Source organism: Diadema antillarum, unplaced genomic scaffold (genome assembly GCF_040938485.1).
Source record: "Diadema antillarum isolate AM-2024a unplaced genomic scaffold, OU_Dant_1.0 scf00000226, whole genome shotgun sequence".
NCBI classification, from domain to species: Eukaryota; Metazoa; Echinodermata; class Echinoidea; order Diadematoida; family Diadematidae; genus Diadema; species Diadema antillarum.
The window spans coordinates 1,438,834-1,463,939 of record NW_027271115.1 but is presented as its reverse complement, the minus strand read 5'-3'; the positions used below and the strand labels follow the sequence as shown (position 1 = coordinate 1,463,939).

Sequence of the window (25,106 nt, the reverse complement as noted above, 5' to 3'; positions counted from 1 at the left end):
GGCTTTAAAGGGCTTCAAGGAGATGGCAATAAATTGTAACACATCTTTTCAAGGATTGCCAACAATTTCCAACAAAGTAAACATTACTGCAGAAGGCTTACTTACGCCCTAATTCAGTCATAATCTTGATTTTTCAGAAACTAGTTTTCCTATATACAATATTGTGCAATGCAGTACCGTTACTGGAAATACAAATGTGTATAAGGGGTGCAGACAACAACAACAACGGTGACCCTTTTCCGTTTGGTCATTTTCTCGAGTACAACGTCATTCCGCTAAACAGAAATGCACTCAGAGTGCATCCACCATCCGAGCTCAAACGGAAGCATGCCGCCACTACCCCTTTGCATTCAACTCCGTCCGTCCCGAGGCCCACACTCGTCCGATCATTACATGAATTTCAATTTCCCGGCATGTCTGCGGGGGCAATGCCAGCTCAGAAGCGGCAAGAAAAGATGAAGAAAGAGAGGAAGAGGACGAAGGAAGGCAGGATCGATTTTTGTCTCCATGGCAACGGGTTAACTTCTGGGATCGAGAACACTTGAGGGTGATGCCTAGAACGCTTGCCATGCATATTTATCAATTAGGTGATAGCTATCGGCACTCTTGTATATTCCCTTCCTCTATATCGCCCATATCCTTCCCGTGCCCCAATTCGATGTTATCGCCACACGCGAGGGCATGCAGGGGAGCGCAAGTTTGTTTCTGTTGGTAAATGTTGTTGTTTTTTGGATGGGGGAGGATCTAGGGGAAGCGTGGGGGAGGGCAAGCTAAAAGTTATTGATATTCGACAGTAGAGAACATAATGATGTGCGTTTTGCATCATAATACCGTATATAATATTGTGATATTATGCAATATGACCTTAAGATCATCTGCACTTTGTCATGAAAGGTCGCGATGAATAAAGAGAGTGGATGTAAGGAACGTCAACACTTTCATTTAAACTGGAAAGGGCAATGCAGGAGTTGCTTTTATTTTTTTAGAGAGAAGATGGAAAATAGAGCAAGCTCTGTGTTAGGAAAGTGCCACGCACCACACAAAATGAACACATAAAAGAAAAATCCATAACCACCTTGGCTTCTTTTGATGGGAGTGTGTCTTTATATTTCACGTTTCTGATCGTGTGTATTTTGTTGCGTCAAGAGAGCTTCGTCTGCATGCTTCATACAATAAGCCAGTTCAGGGCTCCACTTTGCGCATGAGCAGAAAAGGGTCATTAATTTTGTACCAACCAACAGGGCGTGTTGGTTTGTAAATTCACAGAGATGAGCATCTGTTTATGCAATGATTATTCAAGTAATCTTTATAAATGGTGCTTGCCACCACATCCACCTGACAGCAAAGGTGGTATTTGGCAATGTCAATAGAAAAATGTTACTACATTATAATCTAAACGTCGACTTTCTCTGTCCGTTGTCTGTCCTTAAGGATGTTAAGGATATCTGTCATTCACAAACTCACCGACAGCTGGGAAGACGTCGTTCACGTGCCATGAATCTTGAGCCTTTTTCTGTCAAAGAGATAAGAGAAATAAATATTTGTAAGCCTGAGGTTAATGGATGCAGTTAAGAAGAGATTCTCTTTTCATTCTGTGTCATTGTGATTGTCATTGCAAACGATATACTTTTAGAAAAATCATAATTTTTGTGTTCTATAGGCTTTGTTTAGCATACTATTGTTTGGTAATGGCAGATATTTACGTGTACATTAATGAAATGACAATGGTATATTACTTTGAATAAGGTGATCGGTGAAATTTGCGAGACAATTTTATGATAATTTGGAATGTCACAACGCACTTATCATCAAATGGTCGCTATTTTGTCAAAAAAAAATGCTCGTTGAGAAAGTTTACAACTATAAACGGGCAAAAAAAATAAAACATCCAACTACAATTTACCATTCTGAATCTTTTGTTGACATTCATGGGAAATGGATACTGTTATCCCGAAATAGGCGAGGGTAGGTTGGGGATAGGGGCATTGCATGGGTCAGACAATTGACCGGGAAATTGAATTACGCACAACATATTGGTCATACTATTCATTGCCATAATCATGCCTGATTTACAACGAATGTCGTTAGTATTCATGAAAATTTTATGAACTCATTCGCGGGAACATGCATTAAACAAGTGCACACACTCGCGAGTCTTGAACACGTTGATTGGCAAACATTATTTATTTACACTTCACTTTGCCCGAAAATCGATGGTTCCACTTACAAAAAAAATAAGCAAAAACAAAACAAAAAACAAAACCCGAATCACGAAAACAGTGTTTTTTCATCGAAGGTAAACGTCTTCGAAATCAGTCGATATGCATTAGATTGAAATAAATCAATATCCCCGTCCCACTGCCTGCATGCTCAACAAATCGCGTTAAACGGATTAGATGAGCAAAAAATACCGTCACAAAATTAATTCACTTAATGTCACATTGTCTGGGCTGGCGCCTACAAGCCAAACTTTCACTTATAGGCTTGCCATAAATTCCGTGAAGCAATTCAACAAGATTGGAATGATGTGTGTGTGTGTGGGGGGGGGGGGGGTGGAAGGGGGAGGCCTGGGAAGCGCAGAGAATGTCGGCGAGAGAGAGAGAACCGATGCACCGACTGTTTTCAGAGTTCTTTGTCAAGATAAATCGAAAAAACAGCCGGAATATTATACATGCATGCATGTGAAACATCCGTTGGGTAAATGACAATGAAATGATTGTCTGAGTTTCGGCGTACGTGCGTGTGTGTGTGGGTGTGTGCGTGTGTGGGAGGAGGTTGGCTCTGTTTTTAAACAAAAAGAAAAGCGAAACGGAAACGAAAATAAAGAAACCTTTTAATTTCATTTAATTTTATCTCATCTCATCTCTTTCGTTTCATGTCCTATGCAACTGCAAATAAAGACTTGATATACGTACATAAGGACACAAAAACAAAAATTAATGACACAAAATTGTAATCAAGGAAAATACTATGAATCGAAATGGAATAAATGTTATGTCTTTTATGATAAATACAAAATCGAAACTGATTTTGATTTGACTTATATCGATCTTCCACAACCTAGTGGTACCTTACGTTCCTTTTCAAAATGTCAACATTATCGACACATCTTCCATTTGCCTTTACTCTAACGGAGTCACTCTCTTTGTATTTTCAGTTCAACTTAGTTCATTGGCGGAAGGCATTAAAGGGAGCGCCGACATTGAAAAAAGAACAGAATCGCAGTGTACAATGTGAAGTGTCACAAAGCAAAACTGTGTGTTTGGATGCCCAAATGAAACATGTAAAACAAATTCCCAACATCAACGATATCATAAAAAGACAATTTAAAGTTACATCACCACAGAGACAGAGATGTGAGGCAATTCGAGGTAGAAAAAAAAAGAAACACTTTCTGCTGCCACTAACTTCGTTTTGGGTTCGCTTTAAATCTTTTATAATATTTCATGACCGATATATTTTATGAAATATAATAACATATAAAAAAAACTATCTCTTGCCTTACGAAGGTTAAGGAATATCTCCTACAGATCGGGCAGCACAAAACCACACAATTTTGCCCGCCATTATTTTCCCGCCATTAGTAAAGTTAACACGTGACCACTCCCGAGACCGTTCAGGCAGCTGGAGAAACCGAGATGTAGCGCTAATGGCATCTGGAAATGGGCGCTATGAAAGAGGAATAATTTTGCTGTAATTGGCAATTATCAACCTTCTCATCCCAGGGATTGAAATGCACCAGAAATAGCTGTTTGGAATGATATTGACTTTGAAGCAGGTGCCATGGTAAATTATCCCTAGTAGATTGCATTTCTGTCTTAGGGAGGGAGTGGGGAGGGACGGAAGGGGTAATGTCTTGGTGCCGATGTGTTTTTACTGCATGTGGAAGCCAACTGCTTTGTCAGGCTAGGTATCGGTAGATATATCTCATTCAGCACGCCCTTATCCCCATGAAGCTTGTGCCGATGTTTCGAGATGAATCATCTACTATACAAATGCATGAAATTTTTCATTCATTTTTGCTTGATGAAATCGGGGAGATCGAATTTTGTAGGGCGTACCATTAAGTACCGTTAACAATCAAGATGTTAACTTTCTCTATTTATCATTATAGAAAGAAAGAGTGAGATTAAGGTGTGAGAGAATGAGCAAAGAATATACATTAATAAACCCACAGAAAGTTATACGGAAAATCGTTCCTTGAACTGCTGTGGATTGAGACGTTGACTTTACAAGAATATCGATCCAGATAAAGCAAAGAAAGCGGATCATAATCATATTCATCATGCGCATTGGTCATTAAAGCTTATATCAATCGAGCGCAATAATTGCATGACGATAACGAAATTGAAGGGTATATGAATAGATCTATGCTTCTGTTGCCCAAGTTCCGTTTTTAATATGTCCACATCTTCGAAAGATAACAAAGTGGGCGCATTACGATACGGGCTAAATGTGACGTCATGTCATGTGAGGCTGCTTACGGCATCGACACATTCTTGCACAAAGCTACGCGCGCACGAAATTAGAGTACATCTTTCTGATTATTCATAATCCCGAACTTTGACACGAAACTTGAGTGGTAATCTTATGAATTAAGACAGTGTACTCTCATAAAGAGGATTCGATTTCATTCCAATTTTTTTTTTCATTTGCGCAGTCATCAAATCAATGCGCAAACATTACTTACGAAATTAAACAAAATGCTCTAGTCTCGGATTATAAGATAAGAGAACGAGCTGCGATGCACATCGATATCTTGTACATCGAGGGTAAGTCAAGGCTAACTTGAATCCCCGAGGTTTGAAATTAGATGATAATCTAACCTTGGCACATTGCTCTATCACGTCATAACTTATTAATCTATGACAAGAATGGACGGTATTACCACTTTTGACGTTTCACGACAGATGATTCCATGCCGACACTTTGTTCTTATAGATGATATCACCACATTCCGATGAAATATTCATATTCGCATATAACCACTATCACTACCGACATCTGAGCTCGTGTAGATTCAAGCAAAGTCCCGTACAAGGGCACACCTTAAAAATATCTGCGGGGGAACTGCTCCTGCTGCTCTCCTCCATATACCTCCCCCCCCCCCCCGCCCGCCCATCCCCTGTTGCATTCTGTCCCAGTATCTATTTAGTCATCACCTTTCTTTCTTTCTTTTTTTCCATACGGCAGGGATCAGTCTGGAGAATGCCCTGATATACTGAAACCTGGTTATTCATACGCTGACCGAGACGGAAGGTCGCGCGGGTATAGAATCACGGCGGTGCTTCCTTCCGCAGCGATGATGGGGGCAGTCTGGCCGTGACCCGCCGGTGCGATTATGCTCAAATTGATTCCGCATTAATGCTCGCGCTCTGCACTCGCTCCGTGTTGTGATGAATGTGTCATGGTATGAGTCAGACTGCTTCAAGCTTTATTCATCAACTCGTGGGAGTCAGACGTTTTCAATGCTGGTCATTCTTTAGCACTATCACCCCCCCCCCCCCCCGTATACCTCTCTATGTAACTGATTGTCTGTCATTTCATTTGTAGTAGTCTCTTCAGCTATTATCTGTTTACCGCGAAAAAAAAATACACAAAATGTGTGCATGGATGTGTGCACCTGTGTTTGCACGGATGCAACTTATTCTATGCTCGCTTTTGGAAGGATGAATGGATGTATTTTGTGTAATTTAGACATTCAGTCATCTATAAGCATGCATCCACATATCTAATAAAGCTCTTTGTTCTTTGAGTGCTTATCTTTACCTTTATATGGCGTATCAATTTTGTCTTTATTTTGTTTTCTCATAATAATTATGATGACTATTTTTGAAATTTGAACCTATTCTTGGTTTTTTTTTCAATCACTATCCATGGCACATGGATTCATTGTTGTTGTTGTTGTTGTTTTACCGTCTCTTTTTTTTTTTCTTGAACATGAGCCTGTGTTAAGTCTCTATAGACGTGTCTACTGGTTTGTTATCTCGGATTGACTTTTGGTCATGGACAGGCAGATCATTCTCACTTCGAATTTGAAAAAAGTTATAATTCCATCTCTCACGTGCCCGTAATGTATGTGATAGCGCGATTTTCAATACCCCCCCCCCCCTCCAGTTGATTACAGACAAACTCGAATCCTTCGGGAGAACGAAATTCCCTATAACACACTGCGGTATACACCTTTTTATCATTCATAAATACGTAAAAGCGTGCAGTTTCCAGTGTAAACAATGACGGTATTATTGTAGCCTTCCACGAGGATTATATTTTATTTTGCTGCAGTACCCTCGTCGTTTGATATGATCCTATAGGAATAATAAAAGCTACGTCTTTTCAGTCAAGAACTAACTGTCAAACGTCTCGTTTCAAAGCTACTTGAATTAATTGTCTTGGGTTCATATAACAATCATTCCAAGATGGTATGCGTCATGGAATAAAAGGGAAAGCACATTAAGAGATTTTGGACAGAGTAAGAATATCATAATGTGATTAAGGCACCTACTTGTTGAACTATTATTGTCTGTAATGATTGACAATACAGTGGTTGGATCGTAAATCTTGGGTTGTGGAATTTAAAGATTAATTTTGTTCAATGTGTTTTGTTGTACCATTCTTTACCGCTCAACTCCACGTCACTACCTATAGTAAGCACTGGTTTTTGATTGGTTGGTTGCATCATGCATTGACACTCATTATGAAACCTCTGTTAACGTGACGTATGTCCATGCATTAATGAGGACTCCCAGTATCTGCGGAAAAACGGTTTAGCCTCTTTGCCGCTTTCAAGCTTCGTTTGCAGGAGCTTTTGCAAAATCACACATGTGTAACTTTCTCCGCCTGTATAAAGTGCCGACTGCACAGCTGTCTCGATCGGAGGCTGGCGAATATTCATGCCTCGAATCCCTCACGAGGAGACAGATATCGACTTAGCACTCTCTAGGGCCCCGTTTTTCAGGACCGAGCTATTTTCCGTGTCAAGAGGAGAAGATGGGGTGTCGAATTCGGAAGGGGCGAGCAGGGGAAGAGGACGATGTCGCATTGTGGTCATGCGTCCTCTTGCGGAGGCTGGCAACGCCCTGAGAATGCGCTACGTAGGCCCATGCTTCTTTGCCATTCACAGAAAACCTGGCCAAATAACCTCCGTAATAACAAGTGATACTTGAGAAAGATATACATATTCTTCCGATGTGAACGCAATTTGTGTTGAATGACAGTTGTCACCTTAGGCTGAAAGAGAAAAACCAAAGAGGGTGAGATGATGCTAAAGTTATCCTGATTTTTATGAAATCAGGACATAAAAGAACAATGCAGTATGTGTGTGCAATATATAAATCATAAGAATACACATACTCCTTCGACTGGCAGTCATCTCCAATACAATACTATATCGCTCTTGTTTGTTTGTCATTACAGCAAATTTTATGATAAGGACGCACTCTATATATAGCTGCCATGAAGGAAGAGAGTCTTAAAATGTTTCTCCTTTTTTTTTTGGCCCTTGATAGCGCAACCATTTTAAAGTAACTTTGAGGCACACAGCGATACATTTTCATCGTAAGTATTGACTTAGTGGTGATTATAGGCCTATTGTCTTTACGTCACGAGTCTATTCTCGAAGAGACACTTTATTGACCGTGATTAGTCCAAATACTAACAAGAGAACTTGCTGAAAGCTGTAGTTGAGCACGTATAAAATCCCTATATTATAAAACGATTAGTATTTGAAAGGACGATGGCTAATAAAAGAAAAGTTTTATATACGCCCTCTACGACTTACTTAGAAGCAGTTTATTTTATAAGATACACTGCGTCCTAGGGTGCGTTTATCAACTCCTTTTCTCTGCAGAAACAGGTTTTCCAAACAGCTTTCAAGGAATATTTACGAGTTGATAAACGCAAAGCTGTTTTGAAAGCCCTTTCGGAAAGCTTTTTCGAAAGCCGCAAATTTGTGGTTTCCTAAACAGGTTTTCAGAAACCTGTTTGTAAAAGCCTTTTGAAGTTGATAAACGCAAAGCTGTTTTGAAACGGCTTTGTAGTATTGTACTGCAGTTACGAACAATGCACTCCTTATATGACCTCTTCTCGTCGGGTCGAATCGCGCAATGCAGCTGTGCAGTGACAGGCCAGTTATCTTGTTCGCGAAGAGTTGATAAACGCAGCTATTTTGGAAGCCGTTTCTAAAGGGCTTTGGAAACGGCTTTTGAAAGCCGTTTAAACAGAGGAAAGTTGATAAACGCAGCCCTAGACAGACCCGAGAGCATTCACGCCCATCTAGTAAGACAGGCAATTTGAACGGAAGTAATTTCAGTTCTGTGGCAGTTTATGAAATGGGCGGGTGCTAACATGAAGTGGATAGCTGTGTGCGGGCATTGTTCGCTGATATGAATGATCGGAATACTCAATTCACGACTCTATGGTGCATGACATAAACACATTCGAAGCACACAACATGTAATCAGAAAATACGGCCGGTATTATTTTGTGGCGAGTTCTCAAATATACAGGGGAGAGTGGAGACTGATATGGTACTCCTCCATCTCTTCGGAAACAAAATTTTTGCTCTTAGTTAATTGAAGCGCTTTCTCTTGATTAAAAAGATTTTACTTGATTGACATACACCTGCTGTTATCAGCATTCTGACTAGAAAGAATGATACGCTACGTCAAATCCCCCGAAAGGGATACGTTCCTGTGTAACTGTGACAATCAGATTTCGGATCCATCTCTTTTGATTGTTTTAGACTATGCAACGAGGATAACATTATCAGCATTCCCACTGCTGGAATCACATTTACCTAAATGAGGAGAGGCGAAAGTTATCTGTACTCCCATTACCGCATCCTCTCAGCAGGTAACTATGGTTACCGAGGGAGGATGAAGGAGCTACTGCTTGGTCACACAACTCAGCGAGAAAAAAAACCCCTCAATACATGTACGAACTTGTCGAACACACAGAGCGAAGTGTTAATGCAGCCTTTCATTTCTTCAGAAAAAAAAATTACCCTCCCCCCCCCCCCCAGACCTGCCCATCAGCTTGACAAACTTTTATTGCGGGAGCGTGTATCATAACAATTATGTTGTGAAACAATACACATTAATGTCTTGCTCAAACAGTCCGAAAATAATAATGATGAAAACCTGGAAAATCGATAGATGACGAAAAACATGTGTCAATACGAAATCTTTCAAAATCCTGCTGCATTATTTTTTTTTTCGGCAAGAGGTATAGTATCCCGTGGTATCGACCACTATGTAATCAAAAACGTGCCTACATTACCGTAGTGATAAATTAATGAACTCGTAACAGTTTTTCTTTTCTTACTGAAACAAAATGTGTGTTCAAAATATCAAGCAGTTAATATGTTATCGCCTGAATATTTCACGAGGTAGAAATGTGTCTCTCCTGTCATATGCATGTAAAGATGACGCATTTTTCCTAAACTATTTTCTAAGGGAAGAGTAAAAGAAAGATAACAGTTTGTCGGTTTCTCTCTCCACCCCTGTTTGCTCCTTCATCATTAAATTCATGGCTTTTGCTGCAAGAAGTCAATACTGGTATAAGTAATATTTCGAAATGGTTTAGAAGTAATAAGCTTTCATTGAATATTGATAAAACATGTTTTATACATTTTCATACGCTTCAATCCCAACCCACCCTTCCTCAAAGTATTTCTATTGATGATATAAACATTGCTGAGAAACATTCAACCAAGTTCCTAGGAGTGACCCTAGATAACAATCTAACTTGGAATACTCATGTCCAGAATATTATAACAGCAATATCTAAAGCAACTGGTGTGTTAAGGAGAATAAAATACTTAATTAATGATCAAACTTTAATGATGTTATATAACGCCTTATTTCTACCATATGTAATGTACTGTAATATTGTATGGGGCAACTGTAGCAAAACCAAATTGAACACAATTTTTCTTCTTCAGAAAAAGGCTGTTTGTATATGCACACATTCAAATTTTTTGGCTCACACTGATCCCTTTATCGCCTAAAAACTCTAAAGGCCCATGATATACATTCATACTTAACTGCTATATTTATGTATAAACACATTCGAAATTTATTACCATTTTTCCATAACGCCCTAGTAACTAATGATCATATTCACTCATACCCTACCCGTCGTTCCCATGATTTTCATTTAAGTAATCCAAAGCTTTTACTTGCTCAAAAGTCGATTAGACATCACGGTCCGGATACATGGAACACTCTTCCTGAGGAGTTGAAACAGTGTGCCTCCTTGTTTTCATTCAAAGCAAACTTAAAGAAGCATATTTTATCACAGTATACTTCAAATACGAATTAAGCACGAATAATTTATATGACCTATGTTGGTCTCCCGATAGTAGCAACATCGTAAGTCATTCCCTCTTCCAGCAAACCAATTTTATCATTCCAAATCCCAGCCTATCTGCCCCTGTGCACTCTCAAGCACTCGCACGCACATTCACCACCATCACACATCAGAGTTTATTTTCCCCTGCTATCTTCGCAGCAGAATTTGTATTGTTTACCAATTTACCTACCTACCTTTTCCTCGGGCCGGCCATCTTTTCAAGCAATGCTTACAATGGCGGCCCTCTGCATTATCATTTCTTAAATATAATATTGTTATGTAATCCCAGCTGCATAGACATGCATACTGTAATATCATTAATTTCCTTTTATATCGTTGTTTATGCAAGTCAAACGACTCTGTTTTAAATATACTTTGTATGTTTCCCATGTTCACGATTATTCAATTTATGTATATATTGATTTGCAGAAAATAAAGTATCTATCAAACAAACAAACAAGTTGTTACCTTACATATCCCTGCTTGATAATGAAATAAGGATGCGCACGAAAAGGGCTTGAATCGGACAGACGAACGTGAGAGTGAGTTGTGTGGATATATGCATAAAACACAATAACTTATCAGGTCTCTCTGGTATTATATTCATCCTTGAAAATCTACTAATACGGAATGAATGCCTGCTGGTACTGCAGGGTTGCACTGGTCGTACCAGTAGGCGGATGTCACGGTTAAGAGAATGCGTGAGTCGCACAATGCGGGAAAAGTCAAGTCGTACATGGTGAAAACAACGAGGGGTCAAAATGCCTCCCACCTCCCCTCCAAAAAAAAAAAGAGAATAAAAAAGAGAGAAAAAAAGCCTCTTCTGACACGAAGTAATATTTGATCGTTGCTGATAGCAAACGGAGATGTTTGACACGGAATTAAATGTTTGCTCGCACACAGACGAACGAGCGCATAGAGGTGTGACATCGAGATAGGAGTCCTACACATTGTGTGCGCAGCTTAGGGGTCCAGTCGCCATGGTTTCAAATGACTTAGGGACTTAGGGGAAGAACGACTCACTGGTGACGACAAAGAATATAAACCGTCATCAATAGCAGAGTAGGAATTTCAGAAGATTTGCCATAGCAGGGTAGAAATAAATGTCAGAAGAGCTACCACAGAGTACTATTCAAGAGTGGAAGTGAGCGTTCAACTTGTATCGGAAATCTAAAATGACTAAATCTCGATTTCCTGCCATGTCATGCGCGCATGATAGTAGGGCCTATGTTGAAAATGATGCTGGAGATTCAAAATAGCCGTTTATAGTGGAGGAGTGAAAAAAGATCGACGGATATAGTACCAGAACAAGATACGCAGTGGAAGTTTTCACAATTTTGTCTATAGCAAGCTAACGATAATCAACAGGATTTTCGGCAGAAACGAAAGACGTACTAAAGGTAAATGCGTCATAAAAATAATTGTCCAAAAACGGAAACAGGTTTACTCATAAGCCTCTGCTTTCAACTCTTACTAGCAACAACTGCGCATTAATGGCTCTATTGGCGGGAAGGAATAGTGTTCATGTAGTACCGCTCTCTATAGGTAGGGGCCTACATGTTACATTACAACTCCTTAATCACACCGTAAGTCTAATGTAGTGGCGCACAATCTCCCGAGGACAACCCTAATTTGATTCTCTGATTGATGCAACTCCCTTAGACACTGTTCGCGAAGCAAAGCCTTTGAAGGCGAGAGCCGATGCTGTAGTTTTAAAGGTATATGTCTCAGCGCCTATAATGCTATGCGGTTATATCCGTGGACTGTCACAGCGCGTGAGAGGCAGGTCGTGAGTGCTATAGACACCCGAGGTCACATACGACTCGCAATCACAGCAAGAACAAAAAGTTGTGAGAGAAACAGTACATGAAGTTTGTGTGCGCATCATGTGTGTGTGGTATGTGTGAGAGAGATAGATCGATAGAGAGATGGGGAGAATAGGGAGGGACTGTGGAAAGTGGGAAACAGAGAATCAGGTAGAGAGAAAGGAGATAAAGATGGAAGGAAATGATAAACTAAATAAAATATGTCATTGGACAGATTGAGAGATAGGTAGTCACAATACTCATTACACTTTGATAGAACGAAACGTGCGTCCAATACATCGATGATATAACAAATTGTATGTCTGTTCCCTCTCATGAAAAGAAAATTTTATAAAGTATGGTCAGTCAGTAAGTCATTTAGATGGATAGAGAGGTATACAGTGGTGAATTGATAGACAGATAGACCGATGTGGAGAGAGATGGGGGGTGGAGTAAGGGAGAGATCAACGTGATTATATATCACGTGATTTCCCAGGATGCTCATTCCTTACAGAGTGGGCTGCTAACAGACCACACCTTTCTCTTGCAGGCCCCTTCCAATGTAGGCAAACGTTCTCGCAACCTTCCCCTCCTTTGCCTGAGCAAACAGGAGCATAATATTGGATCGGTTCGGTCCGTATTGATCGCCTCCTTTTAGCTAATTTCACATCAGAGGCTGATACGTCTTGGCGGTTGGGGTGCATCGAGTAGTCTACCATTTCAGACACCTTGCGATAATATCAAGGACGTTCACGATTACTGCACTCCTTAACCCCACTATTACCATTAATTAAGCCCCATGCTATTACTACTTGCAGCCTGTTTAGTAGTATTCAAAGTGACTCACCCATTCAGAGATGTTGGTGGGGAAAGGATTAACGATCAGGGTTAGTGTAAAATATTGATTATCATTTTATACCTTTCTAACTTGCTTCAACTGGATGACAGATCAAATCAATCCGTTTGCTATTGTCGTTGTTTGGTTTGCTTCCTTACTCGTACCTGGGTTAATACACTGTGTACATTCACTTATTCAAAGTCGTTTATAGAAACAAATCACTGGCATGAATCCGGTACAAGGGCAAATACGCATAAAAAGTCAAACCTCCTTATTCTCTTAAAACATTTTACCTTTCACCATGTCATAGCAATGATTTTCAGGGGAAAAAAAGTGGCAGAAAATGTCTTTAGTTGTGACGTGCATAGTCCCCCTGACTGTCAAAATGAGAACGAGTAGGCCTATACAAATGTTGTCAAGCTTGCAAGCGCCTATAACAATAATCTGTTTCGCATCGACACAAGACCACAGTCTGGCAAAGACAGACTAGGCAAGCAGCTGTGCGCCCCAGGAATAGCAGGGAACAAACTCGCATGGACGGCTTCATGTATAGTGTTTCCCCAGAGGGCGTCTGCGTGGATCCCGAGGCACGGAACTTATACGGAGGGACGATCATTTTCAACTCTCGCTTTCTCGACCACCCGTTTATTGCTCAAAAATGAAATAAGTATTGGTGTTTTGGTTTCATTTCTTCCTATCGGACAAAATATAGGGAGGGTGGATGGATGCGGCTGACATTTTTTCATATAGTCATCTTGTTTCTCACAGTCGCGTGAAAACAACAATGATCAAATTTTCCACTGAAGACTGTATCACCAAGAATAATGCAAAATATAAAAGAGTATACTGTTGCATGTCATTTGCTCCTGTGACAATAATTGCTCCCATGCAATATCTGCACGCTAAGCCAAACATAGATTCTACCCACAAACATAACCCTATAACCCTAATCCCAATCCTCACATTATGAACTAAACCTAAATCCCGATCACAACCCTAACCCTATGAAGTCCTTGGAGAAAAGAAGACAGGAGCAATATCGCAGGTGCAAAATGTCGTGTCACCCAGTAGACACCCCCAAGGACTAACCTAAATGATTATCAATGAACCTTCTTATGCAATCACAATCACAGTCACAATATAGATAGCTATACCGGTGTTAATTGACCTTCAACTTGAAATCATTGTATGCCCATCGAAATGAAAACAGATTATTACAGGCCCAGCACTATATACTGCGTTTGAGAAGAGATTGAAATGTCATCTTAATTAACCTTTATACACGTCTGATAATGACGGATTAATAACCAATTAATCTCTGCCTCAAAGGCATAATCTGGAGGACATCGCATCCGTACATCAGCTTCGAAGGACATAACTATCATAGTGATGCATTATTATGCTGTCTTATCTATAGCGTGATTATAGTACACAGTGAGTTTTGTGGAGTGATCGAATCGCAAACCTCCATCACACACGCATGCAGGCACACAAACATGATTGTACACAAGCATCTACACGAACGATTCACTGGGAATTTCCACGTCGTTCTTCTGTTTATCGACCTGTAGATGTCGTATTATAGGCGAACCTACGGAATGATATAGATGGATAGATAGATGGATAGATAGATAGATAGATAGATAGATAGATAGATAGACAGATAGATAGATAGATAGGTGGGTAGATAGATAGATAGATAGATAGATAGATAGATAGATAGATAGACAGACAGACGGATAGACAGACGGATAGATACAAATAGATAGATAAATAGATATAGATATAGATAGATGATAGATAGATAGACAGACATAGATAGACAGGTAGATAGCCAGACAGACAGATAGATAGATAGATAGATTGATAGATTGATGGATGGATAAATGCATACATAAATTCATATCAATTCTATCACAAGTATCATTTTGATAAATGTTATTGCATATTTCGTTCTCACACGGCCGTAGAAAATATTATGTCTAAACAAGATAAGTGTATATAAAGCATAAAATGTTTCCCTAATAGTGAGATGAATGCACAATATGTGGACGACCAAAAACAAACAAACAAACAAACAAACAAACAAACAAACAACCCTTCTTCCCCCCCCCCAAAAAAAAAAAAAAGAATATGTCAGAGCGATGCATCACCTCATCAGTTACCTATAGGGAAATAAGTCTGGTCGTCTATTATGGACTTGATTATACGACAACAATCCCGGGATTCATCAGTGTAATGGACACACGGGAATGGAGCCTGATGGCTTGATTATTGGCATTATGATTAGCGCTGAAATGGGACATGCAAATTACAGCTGGCCTGGCTTATAATCTGATGACCATTTTAGTGGGAGGCGGGAGTGACAATGTAGCCTCTAAACCCAGTGCCCCGTATATGATAAGTTGACTTGCTTCTTTTTTTTTTCTTTCTTCGTAGCACGTTGCTATCCGAGCGACACAACCTACCAAATAGGATGTTATTGGTAATTGATGATGAATGAATCTCCAAAGGAAAGTGTAATCAATAGCAGTTACTGTTCTGCAGCAAGTTTTTAGTGTTGCTATATGCATTCGGTCCGGACATTTTCTGGAATATCTTTTATGGCTTTGTATTTCCCTTTACTGTCTCCACGCATGTTCTCAGTCAAATTTTCAAAACATTTCCGTTGAGTTATCATTTAATATTGATTTTTACATCTTGCGCTTTGCTGCATAACAACGTGTGAATTTCATTATTGTTATTATAAACTCCAAATATTACTTAGTTGTTTTCTCCTTCATTCTTCTTCAACCCCTCCTGTATAGGCTCAGTCCCTCTCTCTCAACACTTCCCCGTTTTTTTATTCCCCCTCAATATTCTTCCCTTGCTCGCCAGCATTCACTATAGACAGTAACCGCTCTTTCTCCCTATACGCCTGAGACCCAAGTGTCGGTATTATTGATATAGTTTAATCATATGCGGGACACGTAATCTCATAAAACGCGCTGAGATCCCATGAAACTGTTTAAGTGGCCATCCGACTAAACAAAAATCCCTTCTTTAACCTGATGTGTAATGCGCGAGCAGCGAAGTGTTGTGTGGGTGCTTATGTCCGTATGAGAGTGAGGCGAACGAGCTTCTGGCGAGAGGTCTGCGATATACTTGTAGCTGATGTCCAGTACACAATCCTATGTCTTTCAAATTAAAGAAATCAATATATTAAGAATTATAATATCAATAATTTCCTGTCTACTGATCAATGTTCCAATTTCCATATAATCATGAACTTTTGAAATCACCCATAAAACTTTCGATTGCAAACATGAATTTTCGCCTCTATAGAGAAAGACTAAAGTTGACGCGACGCCGCCCCCAATAAAAAAACAACAACAACAACAAACGACAACAACAACAACAACAAATAAGGTAGTGACTTGGGACAGCCCCTTCAAACACTTCTAAAGATATGGTGGTAAGAGAAGATTCATTAATAAACTTTTTTGCCGACTTTTCTTGACGCAACTTATCAACCTGTTTGCGTATCCAATTCACAGCTCCGAAACAGACATCTACAGTTACATCATACTTACAAAGAGTCTACTGATATGCGAAGTCTATTCCTGAATACAAACCCTCAAATTGCCACTATCTTCTTCTTTTTTTTCCACATACGGTTGAATGGAAACATAATACATTGTATGCGAAGGAAGCAAAAGATCGACCCTGTATATTTAACTTTGAATGAAGCTCAGCGCTAACTCGATTTACCGAACTGCGGTACATGCACGCCGCCGAAGAGGGTCGCGGGCCCCATTCACACCGAATGCATCGACCCTCACCCGAAGGTCGGTCATCGGATAATGTCCTCGACCGATAGGTTGGATACGCCGTGGCATTCCAATGATGCATGACGGCGTTTCTTGCCCGACTGATCGTTAACATAGCACATTGAACACGCCCCTCGGCTTACACGCTCGATGTCTTGTTACATTGCAGGCCTATGTGCCGTTTCGAAGTACTATATAGTTGTGAACGTCCACACCTACCAGAATATGAGCCACGAATTAAGTTATTTAGCTCTTTAGGAAAAGCATTGTGTATTATCCATGATTGTCAGCACGGTGATTACGTTTCGTAAAATTGCCAAAATGTGCAAGACATTAAATGGATAGTTTGGATTAATACAAATAACCATAGACATACACACATGGGCATGTATCGCTCGTTTATGATTCATGCACCTGTTTCTGTCAAAAGCGTCACAAAAACATATCCAACATGCTTTCCTGCTCGGTGATCTCATCATTTTCAAAAACTACACACGCAGAAGACATTAACTCTCTTAAATCAAGAAAAATTCATGTGCATTTGAAGTGTATATCGGGAAATCATCTCCCAAGCAATTTCATTTGCGAAACGCATGCACTTTACAAGAGAAAGCGAATATTTCGGCAGGTCGATTGTGATTTGTAACCTGAATTCTCCCTTTTTAGAACATTGTTTCATTAAAGTAAACATGAACAATAACGGTGGACGACATGTATGTCTTACGATTAAGCAACGTGACGTGCCTGTCAACTAGATGGGTTTAGTGTCCACTACAGTAATTACCATTATTGTGACACAAAATTTGTCATGTTTTCAAGTTTCCTGCTCCCCAATATTGGTGATTAGTCAAAGGCATATTAGTCTGAAAAGGCACCTCAGTCAAATAACACTGAAATGGAGGAAACAGTTTTTTTTTTTTTTTTTTTGTCAGTGAGGATGCAGGATCATTTCACAACTGTCATCGTCCAAACATCCGAATATGCTCATAAAGATGAACATGATCAGAAGGTGGTGATAGGATCAAAGAAAGACCTCCGTTCATAGTCCATGTGTGTATATTAGGTCCATTTCGGGGAACCTATACTCTCATAAGCATCTGCTTCTATGTAGGCTCCCACCACATGCAATTTTATTTATCCGTCATGAATGTAATGTACTTGAGAATGAGTTCAGTTGATTTTGTGCCATGTAAATGCTATTTGTATATACTGAAATTATAACTTACAATTCATGTGATACTTTACATTGTCATGGGTGGATGTTGTAAACACAACACTGTATGATCTGTATGGAAACTTGATAAATGAAATGAAAAAATGAAATAATACAACGCAATATTTTCCCCTTCTTATCGATCATTGTTGGCAGAAATCAGATTTTTGTTTTCAGCATTTAAAGGGGATGGCTAGTAACTGATCAGTGGGAATCAGTGGGAATGCTGGAGGATGATTGTTCCAATCCTTGTGGGATTAATTTAAGAGTACATTATATATCTATTGTTGTGTGAAAATTATTTGCTTCAGAATGGTCTCACATTCAAGTAATGTGCAGTTTAATGTTTCCAGGTTAGCGTGCCTGGTCAGTGACAGGGCATTAATCTGCACATTACTTGAATATGAGACCGTTCTGAAGCAAATAATTTTCACACAACAGTAGATATATAATGTACTCTTAAATGAATCCCACAAGGATTGGAATAATCATCCCTCAGGATTCCCACTGATTCCCACTGATCGGTTACTAGCCATCCCCTTTAAGTGGCCTCACCTAAATAAGTTTTTAAAAAGCAACAATGGTTTGCATATTTTATTTTTTCCATTTCAACCATAAAATAAATGGGCCATAGGTCTTTTTCACTACGACGACTAAATCATAATGCATAGTACTCCACCGCCACTAAATTACTGGCAAAATGCATTTTAATTGGCGATTGGACTATTGATGTTATTGAGGACACGGAAGCCGTCCATTGAAATCGAGTTTTGAGATACCCCTTGCGCTGATAGATTTTCAGTCACGTGTTGCTTATTAGCTGTGCAAAATTTCTCTACCGTACGCTACCCCTTCCCCCTCCCCCCCCCCGTCTTTCACACACACACACACTTTGCAATCTATAGTATCTTTGCTTTTCTCTCTTTAATAATGCATGCTGTATGATGCATCACCGTATCTACCCGAGTGTGGTCTTAAATGATTCATGAACAACCTAGCCTCCTCCGAGTCGCATCGTCGTTTTTTTTTTCATACTCTACCCAGCTCACACTCTCTCTCACACAGCGCTAAAAAACAAATCATCAAATTCAAATCTAGTTCGAAGGCCTTACTTGAAGGTGCATGGCATCATAATATCTGTGATAACAGTTCGGAGATAATAACACTTTTGGGTTTAATTACATAAAATTAGCCACCTTTTTTTTTTCTTAAACCGTTATCCTCCATTGGGTCGCCTATATAGAGAGTTGATTGCATGATATCATTTTGACATAGCTGCAGAATCTCTTACAATCCATCAAACTGGTCAGCATTAGCATTAATGATTTCCATCACAATTAATGCTACAACATGGGATGATCATACGCTGCGTGTTCGCCTATGCATATACAGTGTGAAATATATTATTAAGTTTGATATCGGAATAGATTGGCCCCTGAGTTTTGCAGGAAATGAGGCGTGGGAAATATCACTCCAGTTTTCAATGAGTGTGCAGCAAATGAAAACTGCAATACAAAATCTGCGCAAGTCATGAAACTCATTAATGAGCTATTTTGGGTTATGGGTTTTTTTACCCGCTACTTTTCATAAATCATTCACAAGGACACACTGATTTTTTAGCATGTGAATCAAATTTTAACTCGTGCAAGTTAATGTTATGTATGTAGCACTGACGTAGTTGATGGGTTTCTATATTAAGCAAATATCACACTTTTCATGAAAACCTTGTAAATGAGGATATTTTCTGTCTGTTTGCTCAATTCATTTGGTTGCCATGTTGTGCTATACCAATTGTCAGCCTAAAAACTTGGAGTTTAGAGTGCAATATCATAATTATGCATTGTTCAAGTTAGCCTTGATTATCAGAAGAAGATCATACAGACAGAATAGTAGACCTGAAAGGTTTCAGATTGATAAAAACGAACGTATAATAACATACGAAAGTAAAGTTAATGCATCTAAAAAATCCACATATTTATATATGAAATAGTGATATAACAAGTGCAATGACCGCATTGTAATATGAAAATTGGATGACATGATGACGTATGACCTACACACAAATTTACTAAATATGCAAATTTACATGCACAGTGGTATCCTTCAAGTTATTTATATTTTTTGGAAGAGGGTGGGGAGGTTGTCGCTTAAACTGCCGCAGTGCTTATTTTCATGGGTTGTAGTTGCTAAATTAATGATTTACAAAAAAAAAGTTATCTTCGTTTTTCCATGTTGTTTTCTGCACCTTTCAAGGGGAAAGTTTTGAGTTGATGACACTATGCACTCAACTCATGTGCGCACAATATAATAATGGCTGTAACCATAATGGTATGCTATCACTATTCGATGAATAATGTGTGCAACTTTAAAATCCCGGAGTTCCCATTCTAACGTGCAGTCTAAGCCCAATTTTGGTATAGCCCACCATACCTGCTGGTGGTGATTTGGCTCAGTCGGTAACGAGTCTGCCTCCAGATCCAAAGGACCCGGGTTCGATTCCCGAGTCTAACTGAGCGATGTTGTATGTAATCATTCGGTCCCCTTCTTGTATACAGTAAGAGGTAAAACACTCAGTCCCTCAGATAGGACATACAACGGAGGTCCCGTGTGTGATAGAGTCACAACTCATGCACGGAAAAGATCCCGCTTCATTCATTCATCGCATAGAGCAGGCTGTTTAACCCGGTGAAGTGGTCCCGCCTAACATCCAACTGGAACCCATGGAAGACCAGCAATAGTGCAGCTGAACATTGGCCATTCAACCATCTTCTCTGATGGAAAATGAATAAAAAAATAAAAAATAAAAAAAAAACAGACAAAACCTGTTGGTCTGATGTTATTTTAGCTTTTGAAGTCAGTTTGAAAATGATGTGCTTGGAATTTCACAAAACGGATATTCTGCTAGTCAAGCTTTTGTTTTGGACAAACATTAAAAAAAAAATATTTCAATTTAGGGCAGTATTGCCGTAGGTGCCGTTGAAATGCCGGAACAGGGAAAATCAAGAGCTGAGAGAGAGAGAGAGAGAGAGAGAGAGAGAGAGAGAGAGAGAGAGACAGACAGACAGACAGACAGACAGACAGACAGACAGACAGACAGACAGACAGACAGACAGACAGACAGACAGACAGACAGAGACAGAGACAGAGACAGACAGAGAGAGAAAGAGAAAAAGAGTGCGATACAAAAATATGATTTATGCTATGTTTGGTCATCATGATTAAGCGCAGCTCTTCCCATAATTTTACAGGGGGACACTTCAAAAACGTTTTGTCGGATATTTCTTTCTGATGAATTTGCTCTCAGCCGATCAGAGGCAAAGATTTCAGAAGCCTAAAAAAAAAATCAGACAAAACGCTTCATGAAATGCCCCAAGGTCTGTTCGTTGTTGATATCCATGAGATAGATCGAGTTAGTTATGTTCAGGAATAATCATTGTAAAGTTTGAAGTTTGTTGTATGTTATGATTGGACATTGTGTTTTGATATGGTGCTTGAAACGTGAGGAGAAGTTAATGAGCCAGTGCATTATGTAAATCTCCGACAGCTAAACTTCTGCATCATCTATGACATCACGTTAAATGACGTGTGACTCAGCCAGTGGCCCTGCGTTGATCACATGTCATGGTGACAAAATAGGTGAGAAGTTTGCTGGATGTGTGTTGGCACTTTGTGTAGTTAGTCTCCTCTTTGAAGAAGTAATTCTGCGTGTGTGTGTATATGAGGTGTGTATATGAGGCATGTATACTTTCTTTTGTGTGTGTGTGTGTGTGTGTGTGTGTGTGTGTGTGTGTGTGTGTATGTATGTGGGAGCGGAGTGTGTATGAATAATAGTGAGTGTACTGGGTCGAACTGTGTATCGCCGGAATTATTGTTAACGTTGATAACAACGTTTTCTATTTTATTCTATTATCAGTCCCTGATTGTATGACATTTTTTGTGAACAGGGCCCCATGGAAGACCAGAAGTGACTGTCATTGTCACTACTGAAAATGGGCTACCCTCCGTATGTATTTTTTTTCTACCGTCACTGGACCTTTATGTATGAAATATGTTGATTTTTAGTACGGAAATAAAACAAACAAACAAACAAGCTACCATGTTTGCCGTGACACGTGTTTGAATATTGCGGAAGAACAAAACCGAAAAAAACCCACCAAAATCATGGAGCATGTTCATTATCGGTAACTCTTGTAGAGTGAAACCTAACAGGCGCAAAAGGAAGTTACTCCCTTGCAGTTACTGCTATCCATCTGTTTTCGCCGAAATACTATATCACTGAAAACAAGCACATTTTCCCGCCGAAACCACGCAATTACAGCTAATGGATATGAATCTAGGGCGGTGAGTTGGCTCAGTCGGTAGCGCGTCTGCCTCACGATCACGCGGCCCGGGTTCGAACCCGAGTCTGGACTGAGCAATGTTGTGTGTAAACATACCGTCCCCTCTAGCAAGAGGCAAAACACTCTGTCCCTCGGATAGGACATAAAATGGAGGTCCCGTGTATGAGAGAGTCACAGCTCATGCACGTAAAAGATCCCGCTTCATTCATTCATCGCAAAGAGCAGGGTGTCTAACCCGGTGAAGTGGTCCCACCCCACATCCAACTGGACCCCATGGAAGACCAGCTTAGTGTAGCTGAATATGGGCTATCCAGCCATCTTCACAGATGGAAAATGAACAACAACAACAACAACAATTTTCACACCGTAAAAATGCCGCTCCTCTTCATAACGTATGTCTGAACTGATACTGCCCAGCCAATGTAGAATATACCATCGCATAATAGATATATAAGTTATTTCGTTGTCAGCGTCTTAAATGTCAGGCGAGGGTTCTTCACAGACGAACCAGTGACAGCGCTGCATATAGCTTTTATAAAGGGTGTGAAATTGGCGCGGAGTGAATGATGGCTTCATAGGGAGTCATCTGAATGCCGCTCAGAACACAACTATGAAAAAAATGGTCTGGACGATAATAATAAACAAACGAACAAAAAGCATAGAGAAATATAGAGATAGATAAAGAAAGAGATAAAGGGAAAGATAAGGAGAGAGCTGGAGAGAGGGAAAGAGAAGAACTGATCATATATCACCGCCAGCTGCACAGACGATCTCCGCGTCGACATCAACACCCAATCGCCTTCCTTTTAAAGACGAATTTCCAATCGGAATCAATATCCCGCGCAGACGATTACAAATTTGGCGCTGGCATTCAGGCATTGCAAAATGCGACGGTTTATCACGTACGGCATGTCTCCTCAAAATGCGAAATTCACACTTATGTCTATTTAGAGCAAATGGACGTGAGATAAGTATACGTTTGATCTTGAGATTGAAGAGAAGGTATAGTCCCAAGAAACAAAATGTTGAAACATGTATGGCGTAAAATACATACACACGCGATGATATACAGCGCTTCTCCTATCATTTCGTTTTGAATGTATTTCATATACCGAAGAATGAACTCAAACGATGTAAGAGGAGACTATGCTCAACGAACGCTTGGTGAGGACTGAAGTCAAATCCACTAATACAAATATATTTATGATGAAATGATTACGTTTACTCTGTCAGGGGCATATGACTTGGCCTGACGAAATAAGTGCTGTGATTTTAAGCGCATTTTTAAGCGCATTTTTTTTTGGGGGGGGGGGGCAGGTTGTCTAAATTTCTAGACGTTTGCCTTCCTTTACACTGCGTACCCATCACTAGCACAAGAGAAACGTAAAACTTTGCAAAGCAGTTCCTTTTTAGTATTCCTTACAATTTTTGCTGCATTACATTGCAAGCATTTCGGACCAATTGCTCACATAAGTGAATTTTGATGGGAAATAAGTCAGCGACATACCCGTTACTTGGCTCTCCTCTGTGAAGAATCATATACCTAGCAGACGGATGCATCATTTCTCGTTGCTGAAAATGATTTGGTAGTAATCTTCTATTCTTACAGCAACTAATATCACGAAGAAAACAAAGTCCATATGTCGGCTGATTGGTTGCTCCTATTGATATTGCTACTTCAGCATGTAACTTTCGTATGAAGTCGTTCGAATAGGCAATTGCAAGTTCTAATTCAATGTATTTTTTTTAATGAACTCCTTGCAGTTTTACCTATATAACATTGACGTCAGTTCTCGAGTGCTCCTTTTGTCAACCAGTAAAACCCCACGCCTAAACTCCTTCCTCAGTGTTTGTAGGCAAAAAAAGCTTTCTCTCTAACATATGTAGCAAAGAAACAAAACAAAAACAAAACAAAACAAATAAAAAACCAAGGCGCCCTGCTGACATGCACGTTGCGAAGGTGATTTGACCCCGAGCAGGTGTTTGGGGCACGACGTACCATTTTCATTAACGTTTGACGCGTTGAGGCAAACAGGAGTCGTCGAGGGGAAGTTTCGGACTCGTTACCCAGCGCCGATGAATCGATGATTGATATTTGTGTGTCCGGAGCAATATCAATTTTTCCTGACATATTATGTCAGCGCGTGCGTTCATTCTATGCTGAACATTATTGTTTTTAGTTGTCGCGGTTTTTTTTTCTTCTGTTTAGTACTGTGATATCGCACGACGCGCCTGTCAATTAGACAACGCGTTGATATTGGTTTGCACTGGATGATAATTAGATGAGTGCACTTACCGTGCGCTCATCTAATTATGATAAATATTTTTAATCAAACAATCCTTCCAGTAGGTATTTGTTGTCGTTGTTTCAGTTTTGAGTTTGCTTTGTTTTAATTGATATGTCACCTCACAGTCATTCCAATCACTTGAATGATACAAACACGTGTTAATTGATCAATAATCCCAAGGGCATCAAGCACGGTAAAGCTATAGCACCATTGACATTGAATATTTGCCAATCATGTGGATAGCGTTAATTGTTATAAAATTAATATTAATCTGAAGAATACAAAGGCCCTCGTGTGTGCGCGCACACACACACGCACGCACACACTCACTAACACCCAAGTAGACATCATACAGACACGCACAGAAGTCGCTATCACACTGTTTTATGTATGTGTATGTGTCTGTGTGTGCTAGATGCTGTACGACCAGTGGAAAGGGATTTTTTCTGACGCACCTTCC

General features: G+C 39.8%; 1 protein-coding gene across 1 annotated transcript in view; it reads right to left on the bottom strand.

Moving 5' to 3' along the window:
• The window catches only part of LOC139724660 (follistatin-related protein 5-like), a 62,663-nt gene that overhangs the window by 16,110 nt on the left and 21,447 nt on the right, over positions 1-25,106 (bottom strand). The window contains exon 2 of the mRNA XM_071635791.1: positions 1,465-1,513. Coding sequence (XP_071491892.1) covers positions 1,465-1,513 — 49 coding nt within the window. The remainder of the gene's footprint in view (positions 1-1,464; positions 1,514-25,106) is intronic.